At 48.7% G+C, this 23,147-nt stretch overlaps 1 protein-coding gene across 1 annotated transcript in view; it reads right to left on the reverse strand.

Annotated features, from left to right (window-relative positions):
• Positions 1 to 1,136: 1,136 nt before the first annotated feature.
• APMAP (adipocyte plasma membrane associated protein) overlaps positions 1,137 to 23,147 on the reverse strand; it is a 28,006-nt gene continuing 5,995 nt past the window's right edge. The window contains exons 2-9 of the mRNA XM_022594178.3: positions 20,906 to 21,022; positions 16,259 to 16,374; positions 8,908 to 9,000; positions 7,569 to 7,685; positions 6,275 to 6,449; positions 5,681 to 5,815; positions 5,069 to 5,261; positions 1,137 to 2,211 (exon numbers count right to left, since the gene is read on the reverse strand). Of these exons, the coding sequence (XP_022449886.1) occupies positions 2,002 to 2,211; positions 5,069 to 5,261; positions 5,681 to 5,815; positions 6,275 to 6,449; positions 7,569 to 7,685; positions 8,908 to 9,000; positions 16,259 to 16,374; positions 20,906 to 21,022 (1,156 nt within the window). The 3' untranslated portion in view covers positions 1,137 to 2,001. The remainder of the gene's footprint in view (positions 2,212 to 5,068; positions 5,262 to 5,680; positions 5,816 to 6,274; positions 6,450 to 7,568; positions 7,686 to 8,907; positions 9,001 to 16,258; positions 16,375 to 20,905; positions 21,023 to 23,147) is intronic.

Genomic DNA, 23,147 nt, shown 5'->3' on the forward strand with positions numbered 1-23,147 from the left:
CCTAGGTTCCCCCATGAGACGCGGCCACGTCTCCTTATATCACAAAGAGGTCAGTGCACATGAAAACTCAACACGGCAGAGAGAAGGCTGATGACAAAAACCTCAACGCGGGGCCTCTGTCCTATAAAAGGCAGCAACTGAGTCCTGATGGAGCTTTTGTAACGATGACAAAGCAGCACACAGTGAATGAATCACTTAATTTTAAGATCATGTTAGTAATTCCCATTAGAGTAAATCCGTTTCATGTTTACAACAAAAACCTATCATATATTTAAGCCTAATGAAGCTATATTTTGCACCTCATCATGGCAAATTACCAGATAAAATACAGGAAATGACACTTTGAGACAGGAAATCAACATCTGAGTCAAAACAAAAAAAAGACACCTTTGCTGAAAACTGTGAAAAGCTACCAGCTTCTCTGCACTGAGAGCACAGCCCTCAGTTCCCAACCAAGAAGAAATGTTCAGGGTCAGCACGCTTGGGTTCTGTGTTTTCGAGGCAGAATGGTCAGGTTTCACCTTACTATTCCTGCAGACTCGATACACGGGTGCACTGTTGCCTGTTAAAAAGCATTTCCTATGAAGTTACAACACCTGACAGGACACGGATCACATCACGGCCATGCAGCCAGTCTGACTCTGCTGTACGCAGCTATGTGTAAAGCTGGCCCCAAGCAGGCAACTCGGAATGAGCCCCCATCAGACCCTGACTCTCTCCCCTAAAATGGTGCAGAGCAGGGAGGGGAAAGGAGCTATGAACCAGCACAAGACACAAACGGTTCAAGTCTCACCACAATGTCGGCCATCCTTGACGTTCAATGTCATCCCCTAGTCAAAATACTGCCTTTTCAAGTTACAAAGACAATTCCAGAGACACAATCCCTGATGTGTTCTCACAAATATGCAGGAAAGGAAGGAGCAGACATCAGCCCCACCTTGCAGAATGGAAACAGGAGAGGGGTGTCATGTGGACTGAGTCAGCGTGGGAGGCAGGCGGCCACAGGGGAGGCCCCGAGCAAATCTAAACATGACCCCAGCAGAACGGCCCCTACGACAGGCGGAGGACAAGACCTTACTCACTGTTACAGTAGATTAAAACCACAGAAGAACTTCCCAGGCAACACCATCCAGAGGTTAATCAGCAGGAAAGTCCATTTAATTACCACAATCACACGGATCACCCCCCAACCGGGACCACGTGTGGACACCCCGTCAGGATACAGAGCAGCATCAGGCTTGTAACACTAGAGCAGACGCAACCCCAGCACGTGCACTATTCACACCTGGGTCTGGGGTGAGGAACCAGGTGTGTGAACAGGACTCCTGGTGCCCAGCGCCCACCTTCACTCCCCATCCTCTGATCCACACGGCAGGCTGTCCACGGAGAAGCCGGTGAGTCCTCTGAGCTGCTGGAATCAACGTGCTCTTCCTCCACACACACCCAGGTCCTTGCCTGCAGAGCGCTGGCGGGTACCCGGGTAGGGAGGGGCCAGGTGCAGCAGGAGGGAGGGAGCCACGGGAGGGACGCCCAGGGCCGAGGCTCAGGTCTCACTTGATTCTGGGGAACGTAGCGTGCCCTCTTCACCTGCACAGCCCATCCGAGGCTTCACACACGTTTCCTCTGAGCTCTCCGCGCCCTCCCGGAGCCCCTCTCACAAAGACACGTATCACCCATTTAACAACAAAGACATCGAGGCTGGCGGGACACAGCCAGCAGCAAAAGCGCGACGCCAGCCGACTCACCCACAGCTCCATCCCCACACCTGAAGCCTGTTAAGTGCACCAAGTCCCTGGGGCCTAAAGAATCACTGCACTTGGGAGGGTTTTTAAGAGACATGGGACTCATCTTCCCCAGGGCAGATGCAAGGCCAAGTCCAGGTGTCCAGGTAACAGTGCCCCAAGAGGCTGCACCACACCGCTGCGGACCGGCAGGTGCAGGTGGGAAGGGTGTGTCCACGCACCTCCTGGCCCAGGGGTGGCGCACAGGGCAACGACGGGCCTAAGCAGACTGCAGGCGTAGTCTGCAGAGGAAAGGGGACCTAAAGGAGCCCAGGTACAGGTGCCCGTCGTGCTCGTGCACCTCGCTCACGTAAGCGGCCACCTGCCCATCGGGGTCATGCAGGCTCCTCCGGAAGGCCCCGCTGTCACTGAGCTCCAGGACGAGGCTGTACCGCGGCACGAACTTCATCACCGTCTCCTGGCTGAACAGCTGAAAGGGAAGCACAGTGAGAGGAGAGCGTGACACGGGCCACGTGGAGTCCTGCAGGCCGGGCACTGTGGCTCTTGTCACCTGCTGTGCACGTCCCACCCACCCTGCCCCCCACCTCCCCACCGGCTCGCTTCCACACGGCACTGCAGCTGCCTTTTTAAAATACCGGCACACCCCACACCTGAACAATTCAGTCAAGAAGTAGCTTGTGGAGCCAAGCAGGGTAGGTGTGTGCAGGGGCGGCCCAGACCAGAGAGTCGGTCTGAGCAGGGAGAGTCCACGCTGGAGAAGAGAGAGGGCCATGGCTCCAAGCAGGGTGTCAGGGCCCAAGCAGGGGAGATGGTGTCCTGCAGCAGGGTGACCTGGCACAGGCCATGAGCCCTTAAGAGGTAAGGCCCCTGCACACGGCTGGGAGGAGGGAAAAGGGCTGGCATGGGTGCTAGAGCCCTAGCCAGGGCCATGTGATGCTGGGGCCACATGACAGCCGAGCCACATGACAGCGGAGGCCACGTGACAGGGGACAATGGCTACAGACAGGGGCAACTGGGGAATCTGATCCCATAGGTATGAAGGAGCATAAGACCCGGGTTTCTCACCTTAGAGAAGGGAAGTACAAACAGACGGTAAGAAAACTGGCATAAATCCTGTGGTATGGGACCGGAAGCAGAGATATAGCCTTACTTACGGTTTTCAATTTAAAGAAACAGATGAAGACACATAAATGTAGGTGTGAGGGTCTGTGCACGAACACGTGTGCATACATCCCCAGCTCTGTCACGAGGGCCTGGGAGCAGCGACCCCCCGTCAGTAAGCACACTTAGCACCTGTCCCCTCTAGGAGAAGCTGGGCTCCCTGACAAACGGCTGATCCCAGAGCCGGGCAGGGAAAGAACAAGAGGAGCCTGAACAATGTGCGGGGCCAGGAAGCAGGAACTACTCCAAGAACGACTGGGACACATGCAAAGGTCAAGGGGCCACACGGAAGGGGCTCCCACTGGCCACAGCCGGACAGTGTGAGCGTCAAAGTAAGCAACGATGGTTAACAGATCATAATCACTGATAAAACCATCAACCCCGAGATCATAATGACACTTACTAACTATCCCCACAAAATACTTATTAATTACAAATGATAAAGAGTAACTTCACAGTGGAAACCCGGCAGCCACCACTGGATGAGGTGACGGGCACTGCAGGGACAAGTGGACACCACGCACCTCCCGACAGGTCACGCTGAGGGCACCGGAGAGGCACAGCCTGAACCTGACCGTGAGAAACACCAGGCAGCCCGAGGCAGGGACATTCTGCAGCAGAGCTGACCTGGGATCCTGAAGGTCAGGTCTGGGAGCCGCTCCAGGCTGAAGGGGACAAGGAGAGGTGGCGACTAAGCCAGCCCGATCCTGGGCACAGTCCCATTACAAAGGACACCCCTGGGCCACTGGCGAGCCTGAGCTGGGTCTGTGCACCGGAGGGTCACCCGTATCCGCGGGACATCCTATCCCAAGGGGGTCATCCCTGCTATAGGAACAGCACTTGGAGCATCCGGGGGCGACAGGTCAGCCACCTGCCTGCAAACAGCTGAGGGAAAGACATCCTCTCTTCCCTTCCTGCTACTTTTTAGGTCTGATGTTGCCTCAAAACTAAAAAAAGAAAATCCTCAAAGACTTCAACAACATTCTGAAGAAAATCTAACCTCCTTTTCAAGTCTGCAAGGCCTGTGGTCCTCTCCCACCTCCCACCTCCCACCTGCCCCAGACCCACCATCTATCTCCCAGCCACATGACGACGCCGAGCCACTCCTGCCCAGGACGCCCATGTCCGGGAACACGCCCACCCCGCTGGCCCTTTCTCACACACGGTCTTGGCTCCTGATGCAGACACTGTTCTAGGCGCTGAGGATAACGGAGAGAACTCAACAGAAAAAGCACCTGCTCTGATGGTGCAGAGATGCAGCCTATCAACCAGGGGAGAGATGCGATCACCACGGACAGAGCACATCCTCTGATGGGTACCAGCTTCAAGCACTCACTATACTCAGCTAAGGGCATCACCTGCATTTTCTCATTAAATTTTTCATCACCTAAGGAAGCGCTATTATTCTTCCCACTTGACAGATGGAGAAACTGAGGCAGAGAGCCCACATCCCCTGCCCAGGGCCCCACAGCTGGTCAGGCCTTCCTCAAGACCCTTCTCCTTGCACACTGCCCCATTCTGCCCCCTCCAGGCCCCAGCGAACAGATGTAACTCTGCAGCCGACGATGCATCATTTCTGAACAGTGAACAACACTGCCGAACTCGGAACAACACTGAAGGCCGTGGGCCAGCCTCACTGAGAAGGTGCCCACAGCCCTCGGCAGGGCTACGTGCCGCACAGACTCAGCAACTGCTGCCCAGCACCTTCCAGGACCTTAAGTCTCAAATAGGTTAGTATTTGCAACTAAGGACATGGGCGAAATCCCATGAAGGGGGTGATGAGGCTCCGAGGAGGCAGGAGGAAGCGGGGCGGGAGGAAGGGGCACCTGCAACCACTCAAGGAAGAGCTGAGTTTGCTGAGGACGGGGTCTCAGGGAGAGCGGAGAGCAAGAGGGACAGGCAGGGCTAGAGGCCCCAACAGGTCACAACGGGGAGGGTGACGATAAAAATACCCAGACAAGGAAACCAAGAGAAAAAACTCAGAGGGCTCAAATGTTTACATTTACGTTACAAGGCAAAGAATAAAATATGTTTTAAAGAAGTCATTAAAAGCACCAAATACTATAAGCAGAACTAGAATTTTCAGAGCTTCCATAAAGGTCAAAAAACCCATAATTAGATGCATTTTCATTTTGTTTTTTGAAATCAATAGTTCTCATAGTTACCTTAAAAATCATTCTTTTAAGATACGGTCTCTCGGATAAGAAATCCAACATGGAAAACCCAGGATTGGAGCGAACGGTCGACATGCCGACCCAGTAACCCCCGGAGCTGCTGGCTCGGATGTTGTCTGGGAATCCAGGCAAGTTCTCCACAAACAGGTCGGCCCCTCCCTTCATCAGGCCAGACACGTAGAACCTGAAAAATTCGCCCAAGCAGGCAATGAGTGGCAGCCCCCCAACTGAAGGAAAAATTTTAGCCAAGCATCAAACTGGTCTTGGTCCCAATAACCGAATGGATACAACTGTAAACCCATCCATCACGAACGATGGCACGTCTGCTCCAAGAAGCCCTCAGAGCCCTGGGCCCACCCAGCAAGAAGCAGGTACGGGAAGCAGGGCCGGACCAGGCCCACCAGCAGGGAAAAGGGCCGGGATCGCAGCCAGCATTCCATCAAGACTCTCCCAGCCCATGACGCGCAAGAAGGCTGAGGAAGGGAGAGGGAAGATGACTCTCTCATCACACAGGACAGGCACCCGCTGCGTCCCAGGCTCTGCAGCTGACACCTCACAGCCACCCGGCCCACAGCTCGGTGGACTTGACATCAGCTCACGCACCTCCTGATCCTCGCCATGGTCAATTCCGCCACCAGGACAAAGTCCTCCGCAGGTGAGAGCTGCACCCCGTTGGGAAACCGCAAGTGGTCCAGCAAAACCTTCACCTCCTTGGTCTCGGTATCGTACTCCAGCAGGCTGTGGGCGCCAACAGCGGAGGTCACACGGGGTGTCTGGGGGCCCCTGCTGCGCTAGAGCCCTGCTCCCGGTCTGGGCCCTCAGGCACCCTCCTCCAGGCAAGCCCACAGTCAGCTCTCTCGCTGACCTGAGCACTGGTTCAGCACCAGGGAGGGCCACCGTGGCTGCAGCCTCACAGGAGTCCCCTTCAGAGGTCGCCTGTGAGGTCTCCCCCCGCTGCAAGACCACACCCTCAGACAGCCTGGCCATTCTACCTTCATTTCTCCAAAGAAGAAAGTGAGAACATCTCGCTGTTTCATTGTGTCCGTCACCTGTTTCCAGGAGACAGTAAGATCCTCCCTTAAAAGCTGAGTACTATGCTCAGAAACACCCCAACAATTCCTGGATGTAATAAGCTCTGCGAAGTCACCCTGCCTGTCTACAGCCTCCCTGAGGAGAAGATCCAGAAGGAACACTCACCGACCATCATCTGTCCCCTCCATCACCAGCAGCAGATAATCTCGTCTTTGCCATTTGCTGCTAGAATCCGTAAAATAAATCTTCCTCCCGTCCCGAGTTACTGTAAGATCATTCACGAAGGACATTTTCCTCCCCTCAATGGGTGTCTCGGAGGACAGCAGCAGTTTTACTTCACCTGAGGCAAGGCGGGGGGAGGAAGAAAAGGAAAGAAGGGAAGAAAGAAAGAAGGGGAGAGACTTGCTTGTATTCTAAGAACGTGTAACTCAATAATTTCAAAATATCAATCGGCCTAACTGATTTACAAGGAAAAACTAAATGAGCTTCTCCGTGTCCTGACAGAAGATTTATTCCTTCTTACAGTAAAACTCAGTGTTTTCCTTTCTTTCTATTAGGTGATGAATTTTTTTAGACCAGCTCCACTAAAGGCAGAATCCCCCCTCTAAGGATGAGGAACTCCTTTTATCAAGACCAACTGACTTAAAAATCTGGTAAGAATCTTAGGTTAAAAAGGCAATTTTCTATTTGTCTGCTTGAGAGAAATACAGAAAGTTCACCTCATCTGCTTTTAAATTTAAAAGGCAGGAATCACAGTAAATCTTTTTAGATTGTAGCACAAACGTTCAAGGAGCGCTCAGCGCTTCCCACATATAATCCCATTTAAACCCCCCACAACTATCGCGCAAGGCAGGCACTCCCGTCATCCCTGCCCCGTGGGTGAGGAAAGCAGGCACAGAGAGGCTGAGTAACTCTCACACAGCCAGCACCCAGCAGAGCGGGGGCCGCCCAGGGGCCCGGTGCACCACCCACGATGGCAACTCCTCCCTCAGCATGAACCTCCCGCTGAAGCACACATAGCAATACTGTGGCACTGATCGAGGTGACATCGTGCTCAGTCAGGGGAGAGAAAGAGGAGAAGGAACTGGAGGAAGGAAAAGACAGAGAGGCAGAAAACAAACAGCAAGACCAGATGCAGAGAAATACAGAGAAGTAAAGATAGGAAGAGGAGCCTAACATCCTCAACATGAGTCCTTCTGAGATCCTGTGGCTCAAACACAAAGGCCAGGGGAAAGGAGGGAATGGGCCAGAAGCAGGCATAAGTGAGGAGCCACACGGTGTGAATACTGGCTGGTATCTGCAGGTAATATTTTCAGTTCCATTCAGTGAATAAGAAAAACATCAGGGTCTCCAGTAGACTGTACTGAACAAATTCTACTAAATCCATTTATAAATAAATGCACATACTGTTTAAAAGATCAGCAATCATCATAGAAGGAAACAAGTTACTGTCACTTACCTTTCCAGGGATTTACTTCAAATAGCCCTTTGTATGCATCAGCCACAAAAAGGGTCCCGTTGGGCCCGGCCCGGATGCCCAGGGGTCTCCCACAAGCAGGCTCATCATCTCGGGTTTCTAGGGAAACAGACAGGAATCAGTGGCTGGTCCAAGATTTGTGGCCCCTCAGTGTCCAAACACCTCCTCCACCCCGTCCTAAACCTGCATCATGCTGTAGAGAACAAAACAGACCATGGCTTCAGAGACAGACTCGGCCCCCCATGTTCCAGCCCCCCTAGAGCTTAGGACAATTGTCCAGCATGTCTAGAGGGACCACCCGAGAATCTGGATGTGGACATAAGCACAGCAACTGATACTCAAGAATCAAGTTCACATCAGCACCCTGAGACTCAAACAGTTAACTCAGGGACGTCAGCAGACACAGGCCCCACTCCCAAATCCCCCAGAACCTCAGGAGTCGGATTTAGGCCCAACAGCTGGACCTGAATGCTGTGCCCATCCAGGGACATGGCAGCGTCCCTCCTCCCGTCATGAAGGGAAAGCTCCTGTTTTACTGCTGAGATCCACTCTCCTGTTCTACTACCTATACTCTTTTTAAACCCGTGGCGGAGCGTATTTATTGCCGGGCACTCACTGCAGGGCACTTACCGCAGAGTGCTTACTATAGGGTGCTCACCGCAGGGTGTGCTCCTCAAGGTGTATACTGCAGGGCACTTACTGCAGAGGCACTTACAGGCAAAATACGGAGTGGGAAAAAGCAGGTTAAATACCCAAATGTAGAGTATGATTCCATCACATAAAACCATGTGTGGGTGTGAGTATCCATGAACAGAAAGAAATCGGAAAAGTTATTCATTAAATTGTTAACAGTTACATCTGAGAAGACTCTGAGGTGATTTTTACTTTCTTCTCTGCGTTGTTTGCATTTCACCATAAAAATGCATCATTTTTAGAAAAACATTCTAGCTCTTAAAAAAATAAGTCTGGGAGCTACCAGTTTTTAAACAGTGAGTTTCTAAAAGCTGAGCGACCTAAGGGTATTTCACTCTGGATGCAGGGCTGAGGTTCCTGAGGGGGCTAGTACAGGTATGCGCTCCAGCACGTGAGGAACAAAGCCCAGCACCTCCTGCAGCAGCTCTGGGGTGTGGGGGCCCGGCAAGGCCACGGCCACAGCTGGATGGGAAACTGCAAGCACAGGTGGCAAATGAGGAGCCCAGGCAGCCTCTAGCTGGGCCGTCAGGCTCTCCTCCTCCAAGGACCCGACTTCTGGGGAAGACAGCTCCTCCTGGCACCCTCCTGGGTGCCTGGAAGAGACACACGTCAGGGGTCATTGACTTACTGCATGGGCCTGAGCCAAACCGGGCGATGGTCTCTACTTCACCGTTTTCAAGTTTTACGATTCGACCATCTGCTGTACCAGTGAACATTACATCTGTTTAAAGACAGGAGGGAATAAGGGTATTACTGGGTTAGCCTAAAAACTGTGCTCTCACAACCTTCTACAACAGAGGCGGCCAGTCTGTGCTTTTTATCTCCAGAGAGGAAACGGCAGTTCTGAAGATGAAGGCAAGTGGTGTCTGGGGACAAAAGTCTTAACACGTGCAGCGATAAACCCCACGGGGGCCTCAGACAGCATGGCTGTGACCCCGAGGCTGGATCCAGGGCACAGCAGACACCAGTCAGGGATAAAAACAGGATTTTCTACCCTCAAAGAAGCGGGGACCCTCGGGCTGACGCTCAGCACTCGGGGCTGTTCACATCTGCTTCATGTCAGTGTCTGCTGCTGAAGCCGATTACACCCAGCCAAAGGGGAAGAACTGCTAGGAAGGCCCTCGGTGTAAAATTAAGTGCTCACTTCAGCAGCACATACACTAGAACTGGAACCACAAAGATGATGTGCAAATTCATGAAATGCTCCATATTTTTAAATGTATATTGCAAACTCTAGGGCAACCACTAAAAGAAGTTTTTAAAATAAGTATAACTGATATGCGAAGAAAGGAGAGAAAATAGAATCATAAATGTTCAGCTGAAACTACAAAGTCAGAAGGAGAGTGGAAGAGAAAATAAGAAATAAAAATACAAAGGCAATGAACAGAAAACAGTAACAAATATGGGAAATAGAAATCCAACCACAGTTAACCCTTGAACAACCTGGGAGTTAGGGGTGTCAACTGTCACCCTGTGCACTGTCGAAAGCCTGTGCACAACTTTATGGTCAGCCCTCACATCCTCCAGGCTCTGCATCGCAAGGTTCTGCACCCGCGGATTTAAGCAACTGCGGACCGAGTAGTGCTGTAGAATGTATTTACCGGAAAAAAATCCACGTGCAAGTGGACCCACGCAGTTCAAACCCGACTTGTTCAAGGGTCAACTGTATATCAATTATCATTTTCAACATCAATGGTATAAAAACCCCAATTAAAAAACAGAGACTGTCAGAGTGTATCAAAAAACAAGACCCAACTATATGCAGTCTACAAGAAACCCTCTTTAGATATACAGACACACATAGAGTAAAAATGAAGGGGCAGAGAAAGATATACTACACTAACACTAATCAAAGAAAGCTGGAGTAGTTCTACTAATCTCCGAGCAGCTGCAGACCTAGGAACACAATCAGGGATCAAGAAGGCCTCCACGTAACGACGAAGGGTCAACTGTAGAGAAGACATAACAGTCCTTAACATGTATGTGCCTAAGAACAATCATCAAAATACATGAGGCAAAACTGACAGAACTGCAAGGAAGCAGATGAATCCATGATTAGGGGAGGAGACCTCAGCACACCTCTCTCAGAAATGGACAGATACTGATGGACAACAAGGTCTGACTGTACAGCACAGGGAACTATATTCAATGTCCTGGGATAACCCATAATGAAAAAGAACGTATACATATGTGTAACTGAGTCACTTTGCTGTACAGCAGAAATTAACACAACATTGAAAATCAACTATACTTCGATATAAAAAAAATAAAAAAGAAATGGAAAGATCCTGCAGACAGAAAATTAGTAAAGACACAGCTGAACTCAACAGCATCACTGATTAACTGGATATCAACTACCTCATCCAAACAACAGCAGAATATATACTTTTCTCAAGTTCACATGGAACATTCACCAAGACAGACCATATTCTGGGCCACAACACACACCTTAACAAATTTAAAAGAATAAAAATCATACAACATCTGCTCTCAGACCAAAATGAAATTAAACTAGAAATCAATAACAGAAAGCGAGCTGGAAAATCACAAAATACTTGGAGATTAAACAACATGCACTTCTAAATAACACATAATTCAAAGAAGAAACCTCAAGAGAAATTAGAAAACATTTTGAACTAAATTAAAATGAAAATACAACTTATAAAAATTTTCTGGCTGCAGAGAAATCAGTGCTTAGAAAGAAAGTTGTAGCATCAAAGGCATATATTAGAAAAGAAAAAAGACCTAAAATCAATCATCTAAGTTTCCATCTCAGGAAACTAGAAAAAGAAGAGCAAATGAAACCCCAGGTAAGCAGAAGAAACAAATAATAAAAATTAGAGCAGATATCAATGAAATTGAAAACAGGAAATCAATAGAGAAAAATCACCAAAACAAAAGCTGGTTCTTTGAAAAGATCAATGAAATACTGGGTTGGCCCAAAAGTTTGTTTGGGTTTTTCCGTAAGATGCTACGGAAAACCCAAATGCACTTTTTGGCCAATCCAATAAATAATCCCCTAGCCAGGCTAACAAAGAAGAGAAAAGATAGAAATTACCAATATCAGAAATGAAAGCGGGAACATCACTATAGACCCCATGGACATTAAAAGGATAATAAAGGAACACTACGAACAACTCTATGTTCACAAATTTGATAATGTAGATGAAATGGTCCAATTCCTTGAAAGACACAATCTGCCAAAACTCACGCCAAGAAGAAAAGAGACAATCTGAATAGGTCTGTATCTACTGAGGAAATGAATCAATAATTAATAACCTTCCAAAACAGTACCAGGCTGAGATGGGTTCACTGATGAATTCTACTAAACATTTAAGGAAGAAATGATACCAATTTTCTATAATCTCTTCCAGAAAATAGAAGCAGAGGAAATACTTCTTAACTCATTCTATGAAGCCAGCATCACCCTAATACCAAAACCAGACAAAGTCATTTCAAGAAAACTACAGACCGGACTTCCCTGGTGGCGCAGTGGTTAAGAATCTGCCTGCCAATGCAGGGGACACAGGTTCGAGCCCTGGTCCAGGAAGATCCCACATGCTGCGGAGCAACTAAGCCCATGCACCACAACTACTGAGCCTGTGCTCTAGAGCTCGCGAGCCACAACTATTGAGCCTGCGTGCCACAACTACTGAAGCCTGCACACCTAGAGCCCGTGCTCCGCAACAAGAGAAGCCACCGCAATGAGAAGCCCGTGCACTGCAATGAAGAGTAGCCCCCACTCACCGCAACTAGAGAAAGCCCTCGCGCAGCAACGAAGACTCAACGCAGCCAAAAGTAAATTAAAATAAATTTAAAAAAAAAGAAAACTACAGACCAACATCTCTCATGTACAAAGATGCAAAAATCCTCAAGAAAATATTAGCAAATCAAATCCAACAATGTATAAAAAGAATTATACACCCCAACCAAGTGGGATTTATCCCAAGTACGCGAGGCTAGTTTAGCATTTGAAAATCGGTTAAGTAATCCACAATATCAACAGAGTAAAGAAAAACTACATGAACATATCAATAGATGCAGAAAAAGCATTGACAAAAACCCAACACTCATTTCATGATAAAAACTTTTAGCAAATTAGGAGCAGAGGGGAACTTCCTCAACTTGATAAAGAATATCTACAAAAAATCTACAGTTAACATCATACTTAATGGTGAAAACTAGACGCTTTCCCACTAAAATCAGGAACAAAGCAAGGATGTCTGCTCTCATCACTCCTTTACAATACTGGACTGAAAGTTCTAGCTAAAGCAATAAGACCAGAAAAGGACATAAAAGGTATACTTATTGGGAAGGAGGAAATAAAACTATCTTCACTTGTAGATGACATGATTGTCTATGTCGAAAATCCCAAAGGATCAACAATAACAAAAAAAACTCCTGGAACTAATAAGCAATTATAGCAAGGTTGCAGGATACAAAGATAATATACAAAAGTCAATCAGTTTCCTACATACCAGCAATGAACAAGTGAAATTTGAAATTAAAATCAGAATACCATTTACACTAGCTTCCAAAAGAATGAAGTATTTGGTTTAAATATAACAAAATATGTACAAGATCTAGATGAGGAAAACCATGGAACTCTGATAACAGAAATCAAAGAACTAAATAAAAGGAGAGATATTCCATGTTCATGGATTGGAAGATTCAACATTGTCAAGAGGTTCTTCCCAACTTGATCTATAGATTCAAAGCAATCCCAAGCAGCTATTTTGTAGATATCCACCAAATGATTCTAATGCTTATATGGAGAAGCAAAAGATCCAGAAGAGCCAAGACAAAAAGCTGGAGGACTGACACTACCTGACTTCAAGGCTTACTATAAAGCTACAATAATGAAGGCAGTGTGGTAATAGCAAAAGAAGAGACAAATAGATCAAAGTAACAGAATACAGAGCCCAGAAACAGATTCACAACTCATCTCTAACAAAGAAGCAAAGGCAATATAATGAGGTATAGATGGTCTCTTCAACAAATGTTGCTGGAACAACTGGACATTCACCTGCAAAAAGATGAACCTAGACACAGACCTTACACCCTTCACAAAAATTAACTCAAAATGGATCACAGACCTAGATCAAGTAAAACACAAAACTACAAAACTCCTAGAAGACAAAAAAGGAGAAAACTTAGTTGACTTTGGGTGTGGTGATGACATTTTAAATATAACACCAAAGACATGATCCATGAAAGAAAGAATTGATAAGCTGGACTTCATTAAAACTAAAAACTTCTGCTCTGAGAAAGACACCATCTAGGGAATAAGAAGACAAGCCACACAGACTGGGAGAAAGTATCTGCAAATGATGCATCTGATAAAGAACTTGTATTCAACGTATGTGAAGAACTCTTAAAACTCAACAATGAGAAAATGAATAATCCAATTTAAAAAATATCCCAAAGACTTAAACAGACACCTCACCACAGAAGATATACAGATGGCAAATAAGCATATGAAAAGATGCTCCACATCATATGGCAGCAGGAAATTGCAAATTAAAACAGCCATGAGATACCACTTCACACCTATTAAAATGGCCAAAATCCAGAACACTGACAACACCAAATGCTGGCGAGGATGTGGAGCAACAGGAACGCTCATTCACTGCTCGGGGGGAATGAAAAATGGTACAGCCACCTTGGAAGACAGTTTGGCAGTTTCTTATGAAACTAAACATACTCTTATTATACGATCCAGCAATTATTTTGGTATTTGCCCAAATGAACTGAAAACTTAAGTCCACGAAATAATTTGCACACAGATGTTTACAGCAGGTTTATTTATAATTTCCAAACCTTGGATGCAACCAAAATGTCCTCCAGTAGGTGAATGGAAAAATAAACTACGCTACATCCAGACAACAGAATATTATTCAGCAATAAAAAGGAATGAGCTATAAAGCCGTGAAAAGACATGGAGGAACCTTAAATACATATCAGTAAGTGAAAGAAGTCAATCTGAAAAGACTATATGCTGTATAATTCTAACTCTAAGACATTTGGAAAAGGCAAAACTAAGGAGACAGGAAACAGATCAGTGGTTGCCAGAGGCTGGGGGCAGAGAGGGATGAAGAGGTGGAGCACAGAGGATTTCTGGAGAGGCAGTAAAAATTTTCTGTATGATACTACAATGATGGATGCATGTCATTAAACATTTGTCCAAACCCATAGAACGTACACACCAAGAGTGAACCCTAATGTGAACTGTGGAATCTGGTGATGATGATGTGTCAATGGAGGGTCATCAATTGTAACAAATGTACCATCTTATGGGAGATGTTAATAACGGGGCAAGGGACTTCCCTGGTGGCACAGTGGTTAAGAATCTGCCCGCCAATGCACAGGACACAGGTTCAAGCCCTGGTCCAGGAAGATCCCACATGCCGCGGAGCAACTAAGCCCGTGCACCACAACTTGAGCCTGCGCTCTAGAGCCCGCGAGGCACAACTACTGAGCCCGCATGCTACAACTACTGAAGCCCCCACGCCTAGAGCCCGTGCTCCACAACAGGAGAAGCAACTGGGATGAGAAGCCCACATCCGCACGAAGAGTAGCCCCCGCTCAACGCAACTAGAGAAAAGCCCGCGCACAGCAACCGAAGACCCGATGCAGCCAAAAATAAACAAATAAAATAAATTTAAAAAAATAATAATAATGGGGAAAGTAGGGGGTAGGGGATATATGGTAAATCTCTGTACCTTCCCCTCAATTTTGCTGTGACTCCAAAACTGCTCTAAAACATAGTCTATTTAAAAAATTAAAGGATGTTCATTGGCAACTCCGGAGGCTAGTGCCTCCCTCCACTGTCAGCAGCAGTGGGTCCCCAGGGCCTTTGTGCGGTTCACACCTGCAGCGGGTAACCAGAAATATCACCAAAGGACAAGCAGCTCCTTTAAGAGAGAAAAGGGAGGCGTGATGAGAGAGCAAGATGAGGCATCAGGCCAAGTAGAAAAGACAAGAAAAGCATCCTCTGAGAGATTTTTTTAAAAATCACTATAACTCCTCAAAGTTCCAGTTTTAAATGTCAATACCGGGTTTTTTTAACCAAAAACACAAAATCTGTGAAATTAATAAACATCAAAATCTTTTTAAGAGAAACATGAAGCTCTATCACGAAGTGCCCATCCCTCCTGAACAATTCTGACTTTGCCACCAACTGCAGAAACACTCAGTCCTCGGGCCAGCCAAACAGTAGGGCTGGGAAAGAGGGGCTGGTCCACAGCAACAGAGGTGGAGGCGTGGGCCTGACAGGCCTTTGGAAGGAAACAGAAGCACACTGGCCGCCCATGCCCACAGCCGTTCCACCGTGCTTTGGAAAGACGGCCAGTGAGCAGAGGTAAGAAGTGGCTGGGAAATCCTCACATCTCAACCCTCGGCAAACTTTTCATTAACTATATTTTTTTATTCCTGAGCTTAACTCTCATTCTAACAGACAGAAAAGACCTGTTCCAGGTTGCTACAGACTCAAGAATTAGAACCAGACCCTATTCCAGTTCTTAGGTTTGGGCAACTTTGAAGCAGATGGTTACCCTTAAATGTACCCACCAAAGTGAGCTTTAGAAAAAAAGTGGAAATATTGAGAATGGTTCCTGTTCTTTTCAAAAATGAAATCTACACAAAGACAATCTGTGCTAGGAACGTCCTATCAAGTAACACCTACCCAATGTGATAAATGAACTGAGCACCAATGTTTGTCCACATTTTTTCCTTTCTCCTTTCACTTTAAAGGGTCCAACAGTTTGAGCAGAATAAAATGCTTCACAGACATGAACTCAAAATCACCCAGCACTAAAATGGCCTGCAACTCGGAGAGGTGAGAGGTTCCCGCAGGGCATCTGGTAGACAAACACGTGCATGACCGCAGCCAAGAAGGCTGCCCGGGGCTCCCCACGGAGCTGCCCCCACAGGACCCCACTCAGGCAACAGACAGCGCCAAGTCCCAGGGGTCTACTTACCCCCAATATGTGCTATGGACTCTGGCCCAACAAGCTGATTTTCAAAAAGCCTTTCCGCCTGTCGCAACTTCGTATTTGGTTGCAGGACACCAAGCAAGAGCGGGGGTTCTTTGAAGCTGTAAAATAACGCAATTATAGGGATTTGTCTATAAAAGTACATGAAGAAAGTATTTACGGAGAACCTACAAGGACCTACACGCATAACTCCCCATTCTTTGACAAAGAGCACATGTTCCAATAACATCCTTAGTTGCCAGAAGCACAAGTTAAGAAAAAGAACTTCCTGGGATATCAGGAAAGGTTACAGCACAGAAGAGAACTGAGAACGTAAGTGTGGCTGATGCAAGAACTCCGCAGGAGCAGCCACCCAAGGCCACCGCGCCTCCGCCCACCCATCCAACCTGCTCCACCCTGCGGTTCACACGCCCAGGCCTTTATTCTCCCCCGGGCTGCCAGGCCATCCGGGTCCAGCTGAGACGGAGGGAGCGGAGTGGACATTTCACAGTGACAGCCTCACCTCCCACTCCAGAGGGGACAGAAGATGGCTGGGCCTGGCGCCACAGCCCCAGCGTCTGCACACGCGCACCTGTCTCCCGCCTGTCACTCTCGGGGGCCCCCCAGCTCCCTCTGGCCTGGACCCCTCCCCACACGAAGAAGCCGCCCCAGGAGCTCTCCCCTTTCCACACACAGGCAAATACGCCATTTCTCCCAACCCGTCAGCAACTCTTGCTGATGCCACCCGTACAAGTCAGGTCCTCTGCTGCCAGCCTGGTCCACGCCACCATCTTCCCTCCCCACCTCCTCCCTTGTCCCCCACAGTCTGCTCGCAACCCAGCAGCCCACCTGCACCTTAGGAAACACAGTCAGATCACGGCATCCGCCCCTCAAACCCCTGCAACGGGCCCTCTCCCCCGGAGCCAAGGTCTTCCATGAGCTCCTCGCCCTGAAGTCCGGCCACAGCCTCCTCTCCTCCCCTCACTCTGCCTCCCTGCTGGTCCCTGAGAGCACCAGGCATTTCCCATCCTAAGTCTGCTGCCTCCTCTCCATCACCTTCTCAGTGAAGCCTGCTCCCACCACCCAATTTAGCGTCCAACACGGCCCCCAGAAGCACAGACCCCACCCCACTCGACTTTGCTGGCAACACTTTTCAGCTCTCACTTCTCTATGTCAACTGTCTGTCCCCACAAGAACACACGAGATCAGGGATTTGTTGTGTTTTTTCCCTGTTGTATCCTGAACACCTGGCACCCAGGAGGCTCCCGGGGAGTACCGTGGGAGGGAGGGAGGAAGGGAGGAGAGCTCCCACTTCCCCCCCACTTTGCCCACCAGAGTGGGACAACCAAGGCGGGGGGGGGGGGTGATGTGGGAACTCTCCACCCCCATCCCCCTCCAGGCAGAACTCTTCACTCCCTTCCGCCTCCTACTCAAGACACAGCACAACTCCCCCCAAATTAAATCCCCCCGCTTCACCATCTGCTGCCTCCCAATTATGGCTTTCTACCTGCTTTTCAAAAACACACTCTTGGGTTAACTAAGGAGTTTTATTTCCAAAGGGGGAGAACAGGACCATGACCTGCAACACACCTGGGTTCAAACTCTGCCCGGGAAGGTCACACCTCCCAGGTGCAGGTACATGTGTAAACGGAACAACAGACGAGCACACAGAGCAGGGGCAGAGGAGCCTCCCCTGAGACTCAACCTCCCTCTGCCCACGTGGACGCTGCCGGTTTCCCTGCACTCAGGAGGTCCTCAGGGAATGGCTGCAGCATCAAACTAGTCAGTGTATCACGTGCTGTCCCTGCCCCCAAGGAGTCTGGGTAATCTCCGCGGGGAAACAAGGAAACATAGGAGAAAATGCAAAGGACACACAAACAGGGCCCCCAGGCCCGCCGCTGGGCGCAGAAGCATCAGGGAACAGCAGCCCAGGAGGCCCAGCCCAGCACCTCGGGCCGGCCCAGGTCCATGGACTCGCATTAACTCATTAATTGTTAACTCCTATTCACTCGTGCTACTCCCCCTAACTTCAGTCACCACTTATGCTCAGTTTCCAATTTTATCCTGTTTCTCCCCATGGTTCCATTTGATCAGGATCACTCTTTAGTCTTCCTTCTGAGGTGGAACTGAGGAAATGCCCCCCCGACTGTGAGCTGTGAATGTGTCTCACAAGCATGTGGCCAGGACACGGCCCATGGGCCCCAATTCAGCAGTGGTCACCGCAGCCTCCACCCACCACTTTGTGGAAGGACTCAGCTTCCATCCAGAAAGGAACAGAAACATTATTTTTCATAAAAGGATAGGACTGTTTCTGCCATATTTAAACCATATTTTTCAGTTGCTGTAAAATTTAACATAAAAAACACGTGTTTTAAAGAAGAGATTTTTTGTGGCTATAATTTAAAAAACCAACAGGAATAGTAATTCTTCTAGCAACTGAAAGCTATTACCATTACTGTCAAAAGTATGCATTTTATTAGCAGAGTGAAACTGTAAAACTCAAAGATAATAAATAAATAGTGGCAATAAAATGCTACAGGTGGTCAGAGATGTGAGGAGCAAATAGAAACACAAAAAATAAAACTCAGGCAAGGCCCACGGGAGATCTGCAGGGGAAGGAGAGAGACAGTGTCCCATGCCCCCTGACCCCTTCAGGAGGGAGACACACTGGGGTCCTCAGAGATGCTCAGGAAACCTTTGAGCCACCCAACCCCTCTGGTTCCATGAGCAGACGCTCCTGTGCAGTGAGGACCACCAAGCTGATGCAAGTTTCCTGCGCCCGTGCCAACCACAGGTGACCACACCACTGGGCTCCCATCTCTCCACATGCAAAATGTATCCTGACGTACACTGAGCAACACCCTCCAGGAATCGGGATGTCACTTATGTCGTGTCCACTAGTCCCCAATCTTCCTAACAAAGAAAAGAAGGCTGCTCTGCACAGCAGGATCTGGCCAAGTCTGGCAGCCTTCCCGCTGACTCTGCTCCCTAAGGACTGCCGCCAACTACATAACAAGCCACCCTGGAAGGGTCTCCCCTAGTCTTGCGCCCTCTGGGTCTGTCTGTCCTCTGTTTTCCTGAATCCCCTGCAGACAGAGCCCCCAGGACACCTCCGCCAGCTGAGCCCCACCAGCACTGAGACTGCACCGCTCACCCTAGTCAGTGGGTCTCCCCCTTCCTTGTTCACTTTGCTCTGAAGGGAGTTTTACAAAAGTCCTGTTTGCTGCTGTTATCAGCACTTTTCCCCAAACCGCAGATCGTTCCCGTTCTCACCATCTGCCAGCCTTCTGCCTTCATTCCGGCTTTGGGGGCCCACAGCCCCAATGTGGGAGCCAGTCATTCCCTAACTCTGAGCCCAGGAGAGGCCCGTCAGCCACACCGGTTTCTCTGGGTTTCTCCTCACCCGGCACATCTACTCCACAGACAGGGCTCATTCTGCACAACCTCAAAACCTTCCTGACCTCGCTCCCCTCCAGGCTGTCAGGACTTCACACCTTCTTTCCCCGAATTGCTTCACCACTCTGCACAATAAATGACCTCTACTGAGATCATAGGTCTTCGGTCATGGAAGCTCTAACCCTCCCTGTCCCCTCAGATGCCAGATGCTCACCTGCTCCCCACTGCCTCCTCTCTCCAAGGCCAGCTCCCCAGCCCAGGTTTTGATCCCCAGCTGTGGACACAATTCATGCTCCTGCCTGGCCAACTGGATTATCCAGAAAGGCCCAGGCAGTTTGCATTTGGGGCAGGCTTAGCCGCATCCTTCTACCCAGTGAGGGGGTCGGCAGGAGGGAGCCCCTTGGAGAGGACGCCCAACACACCACCATGAAGCCTCAACTCTCATTCACAAACCACCAACGTGTTATTCAGTTGTACCTGTTAGATTCTCTCTATACTGAGCCAGGGTTCTTATCTAAAGCTTTAAAGTCTTACATGAACTCACTCATAGTAAACTTCAGACAGCCTCATCACCCTGGGCGGTTCTGAGGGGAAACAGGAACTTACTGAACCAGGCTGCACAGCCCTTGATGTCATAAATAATTATACCAAGAGGAGCCTGGCTCTGCGTGACTGTAATTACAAATGTGAATACATTCACAAGACCCTGAGGTGTACACTATTTTTTCAAGTTATAACGGACTGCATTACCCACAGATCCCCACTGATAAAGGGTAACTTAGGAAAAATAGAACAGTAATTACAAGGTTTACTAAAAATCAGCTACTTATAAATCCTTATTCCAGCAAACATATTTGTGACTGCTGAACAAATAGCACTTATCAATTAAAAAAAAAATCAGTTACTTAAAAAATGTAAAGAAGGCAACTTGAACTTAACCTTCATTTATGTGTGCTTTTGACACTTCAAATGAATTCAGGCTAATCGTCTCTAATACTTAAGCTTCTTTTGTTTGGGATTTTTCTGGTTTTTAATTTTGCTTTGTACAGTTTTGTTTTTGAAACAGTAACATGGATAATACTGTACAACATCTAACTTAACATGAAACACAGGCACTAAAGAAATCACTGATCTCTATTTCCCATAATAACTTACCTTTCAGAGCAGGTTGGTTTATCAGTCGAGAAGTCATTTCAGCCTGTTTACTATATTTTGTCAAGCAACAGCCCCAGCCCCCCAAGTTGTGCAACAGCTCACCTGAGAGGCTGTGGGTCTATGGGAGAGTCCAGCAGCATCATGGCACCAAGCAGGGGGACGGTGAGGAACACAGCCAGCATCAGGAAGGTGGCTCGGAACACTCTGCCACTGAAGGAGCTGCCAGAGACAAAGCACAGGAAGGCACTGGGCAGGGCTCAGGCAGAATGGCCGCAGTCTCGGCCCTCTGGGCAGGGGCAGCCCTCCCGCCTGGCCTGCCCGCCACCACCTCCATGTCAGTGACTAAAGGTCAGCACTGTGCACTCCATGCCCTTGCTCTTTTGTTAACCTTTCAGCGTGTGGGACACTCTTCTCGGTTATTTCCAAGGTAGTCTGCTAAGCTGTATCTTGGATCCTCTAGCAGAGGTTAAAAGTGGGCAACCCAAAGAACTGATGGGCACAAAGTGACAGAGGAGAGAGTGGCGCTGAGGCAAGGAGCCACCCTCATCCACGGGGAAGACAGCATCCCTCAGCCACCACCTCTGGCCGCCTGGACTCAAAGAAGCAATGCTCAGAGACAAACTCAAGAAGGAAATAGGGCTTCCCTGGTGGTGCACTGGTTAAGAATCCGCCTGGGCTTACCTGGTGGCGCAGTGGTTCAGAGTCTGCCTGCCGATGCAGGGGACGCGGGTTCGTGCCCCGGTCCGGGAAGATCCCACGTGCCGCAGAGCAACTAAGCCCATGCGCCACAACTACTGAGCCTGTGCTCTAGAGCCCACGCGCCACAACGACACGTGCTACAACTACTAAAGCCCACGCGCCTAGAGCCCGTGCTCTGCAACAAGAGAAGCCACTGCAATGAGAAGCCCACACACTGCAACAGCCCTCCCTCGCCACAACTAGAGAAAGCCCATGTGCAGCAACAAAGACCCAACACAGCCAAAAATAAATAAATAAATACATAAAATTAATTAAAAAAAAAAAAAGAAGGAAACAGAAGCAGAATGTCCTGAGCATCCAACCCCAACCATTTTGGGCATCGCACCTCTAAGAGCTCAAGAGGTGACCCCAGCTCTTCTGCCTGGGAGAAGCCTGACAGATACAGACAGTTAGAGAACCTACAAGATCACACCTCCAGGCCGTCACTGCGAAAGCCATGGGGAGACCTGACAGTGCCCTGGGGCCTCTAGCGAAGCGTGTGGACAAATGACCATGGAGGACTGAAACTCCTCTCCAACAATCTTCACACACATCCTCACTCACCCATGGACCAGGGAGCACGTGAAGCCTCCTGCTAAGAAATAAACCGCCCAGGATCACTGTTCCCTTGCATCAGCGTATTCAAATTCACTGAACACCTGAAATCAAAAGTAACTTAAAGCAAATTAAAATCATGAGCTCCTAAAGTGGAAAATCTTTTTCTATCAAAATAAGTTGACTTGAAAAAAATCAGGACTCACACTTAACAAAGCAACTTGACGTGAGGGCAATGTTTCACTTGACTTTTGACAAGATGGTTTCAATGAAGAATGCAGAAATGTGGGGGCCTGGGTGCCAGCCCCAACTGTCCCAACTACAGCCACGCCACTTCAGGTGAGCTGTTGCACCCCGAAGCCCACGGTTCCCCACTGTGACTCGGGGTTTGCAGCAGAGTAACCTCAAAGTCCTACCCAGTTCTGAACATTCATGATTTTAATAAGCAAGTAAAGCAGAAAACAAATCGTTCTGCTTCTACTGGGGGTAGGTGGAAATGAAAGAATGACAGAGTGCCCCCTGCAGACACATGGACAGCATGCTGAAGTGCCTGAATCCTGCCCCCAGTCTAAACAGGAGGACAGACTGTCCTTAGAGCTGCCAGGAGGAACGTGGTGGCCCTGCTGATACCTTGGTTTCAGCAAAGTGAGACTGTGCATGACTCCTGAGCCCGAAACTGTGAGAGAATCAATTTGTGTTGTTTACATTAAGTGTGTGGTTGCTTGTCATGGCGGCCACAGAAAAGTAATACAGTTTTTTTTAAATTTATTTTATTTTATTATTTATTTTTGGCTGCGTTGGGTCTTTGTTGCTGCACGTGGGCTTTCTCTAGTTGCGGAGAGCGGGTGCTACTCTTCATTGCGGTGCACGGGCTTCTCGTTGCTGTGGCTTGTCTTTGTTACGGAGCACAGGCTCAGTAGTTGTAGCATGTAGGCTCAGCAGCTGCGGCTCACCAGCCCTAGAGCGCAGGCTCAGTAGTTGTGGCACACGGCTTAGTTGCTCCATGGCATATGGGATCCTCCCGGACCACGGCTCTAACCCATGTCCCCTG

The sequence above is a fragment of the Delphinapterus leucas genome, chromosome 15 (genome assembly GCF_059928025.1).
Source record: "Delphinapterus leucas isolate spDelLeu-1000000601 "Yukka" chromosome 15, BTC_Dleu_Yukka2, whole genome shotgun sequence".
Classification (NCBI taxonomy): domain Eukaryota; kingdom Metazoa; phylum Chordata; class Mammalia; order Artiodactyla; family Monodontidae; genus Delphinapterus; species Delphinapterus leucas.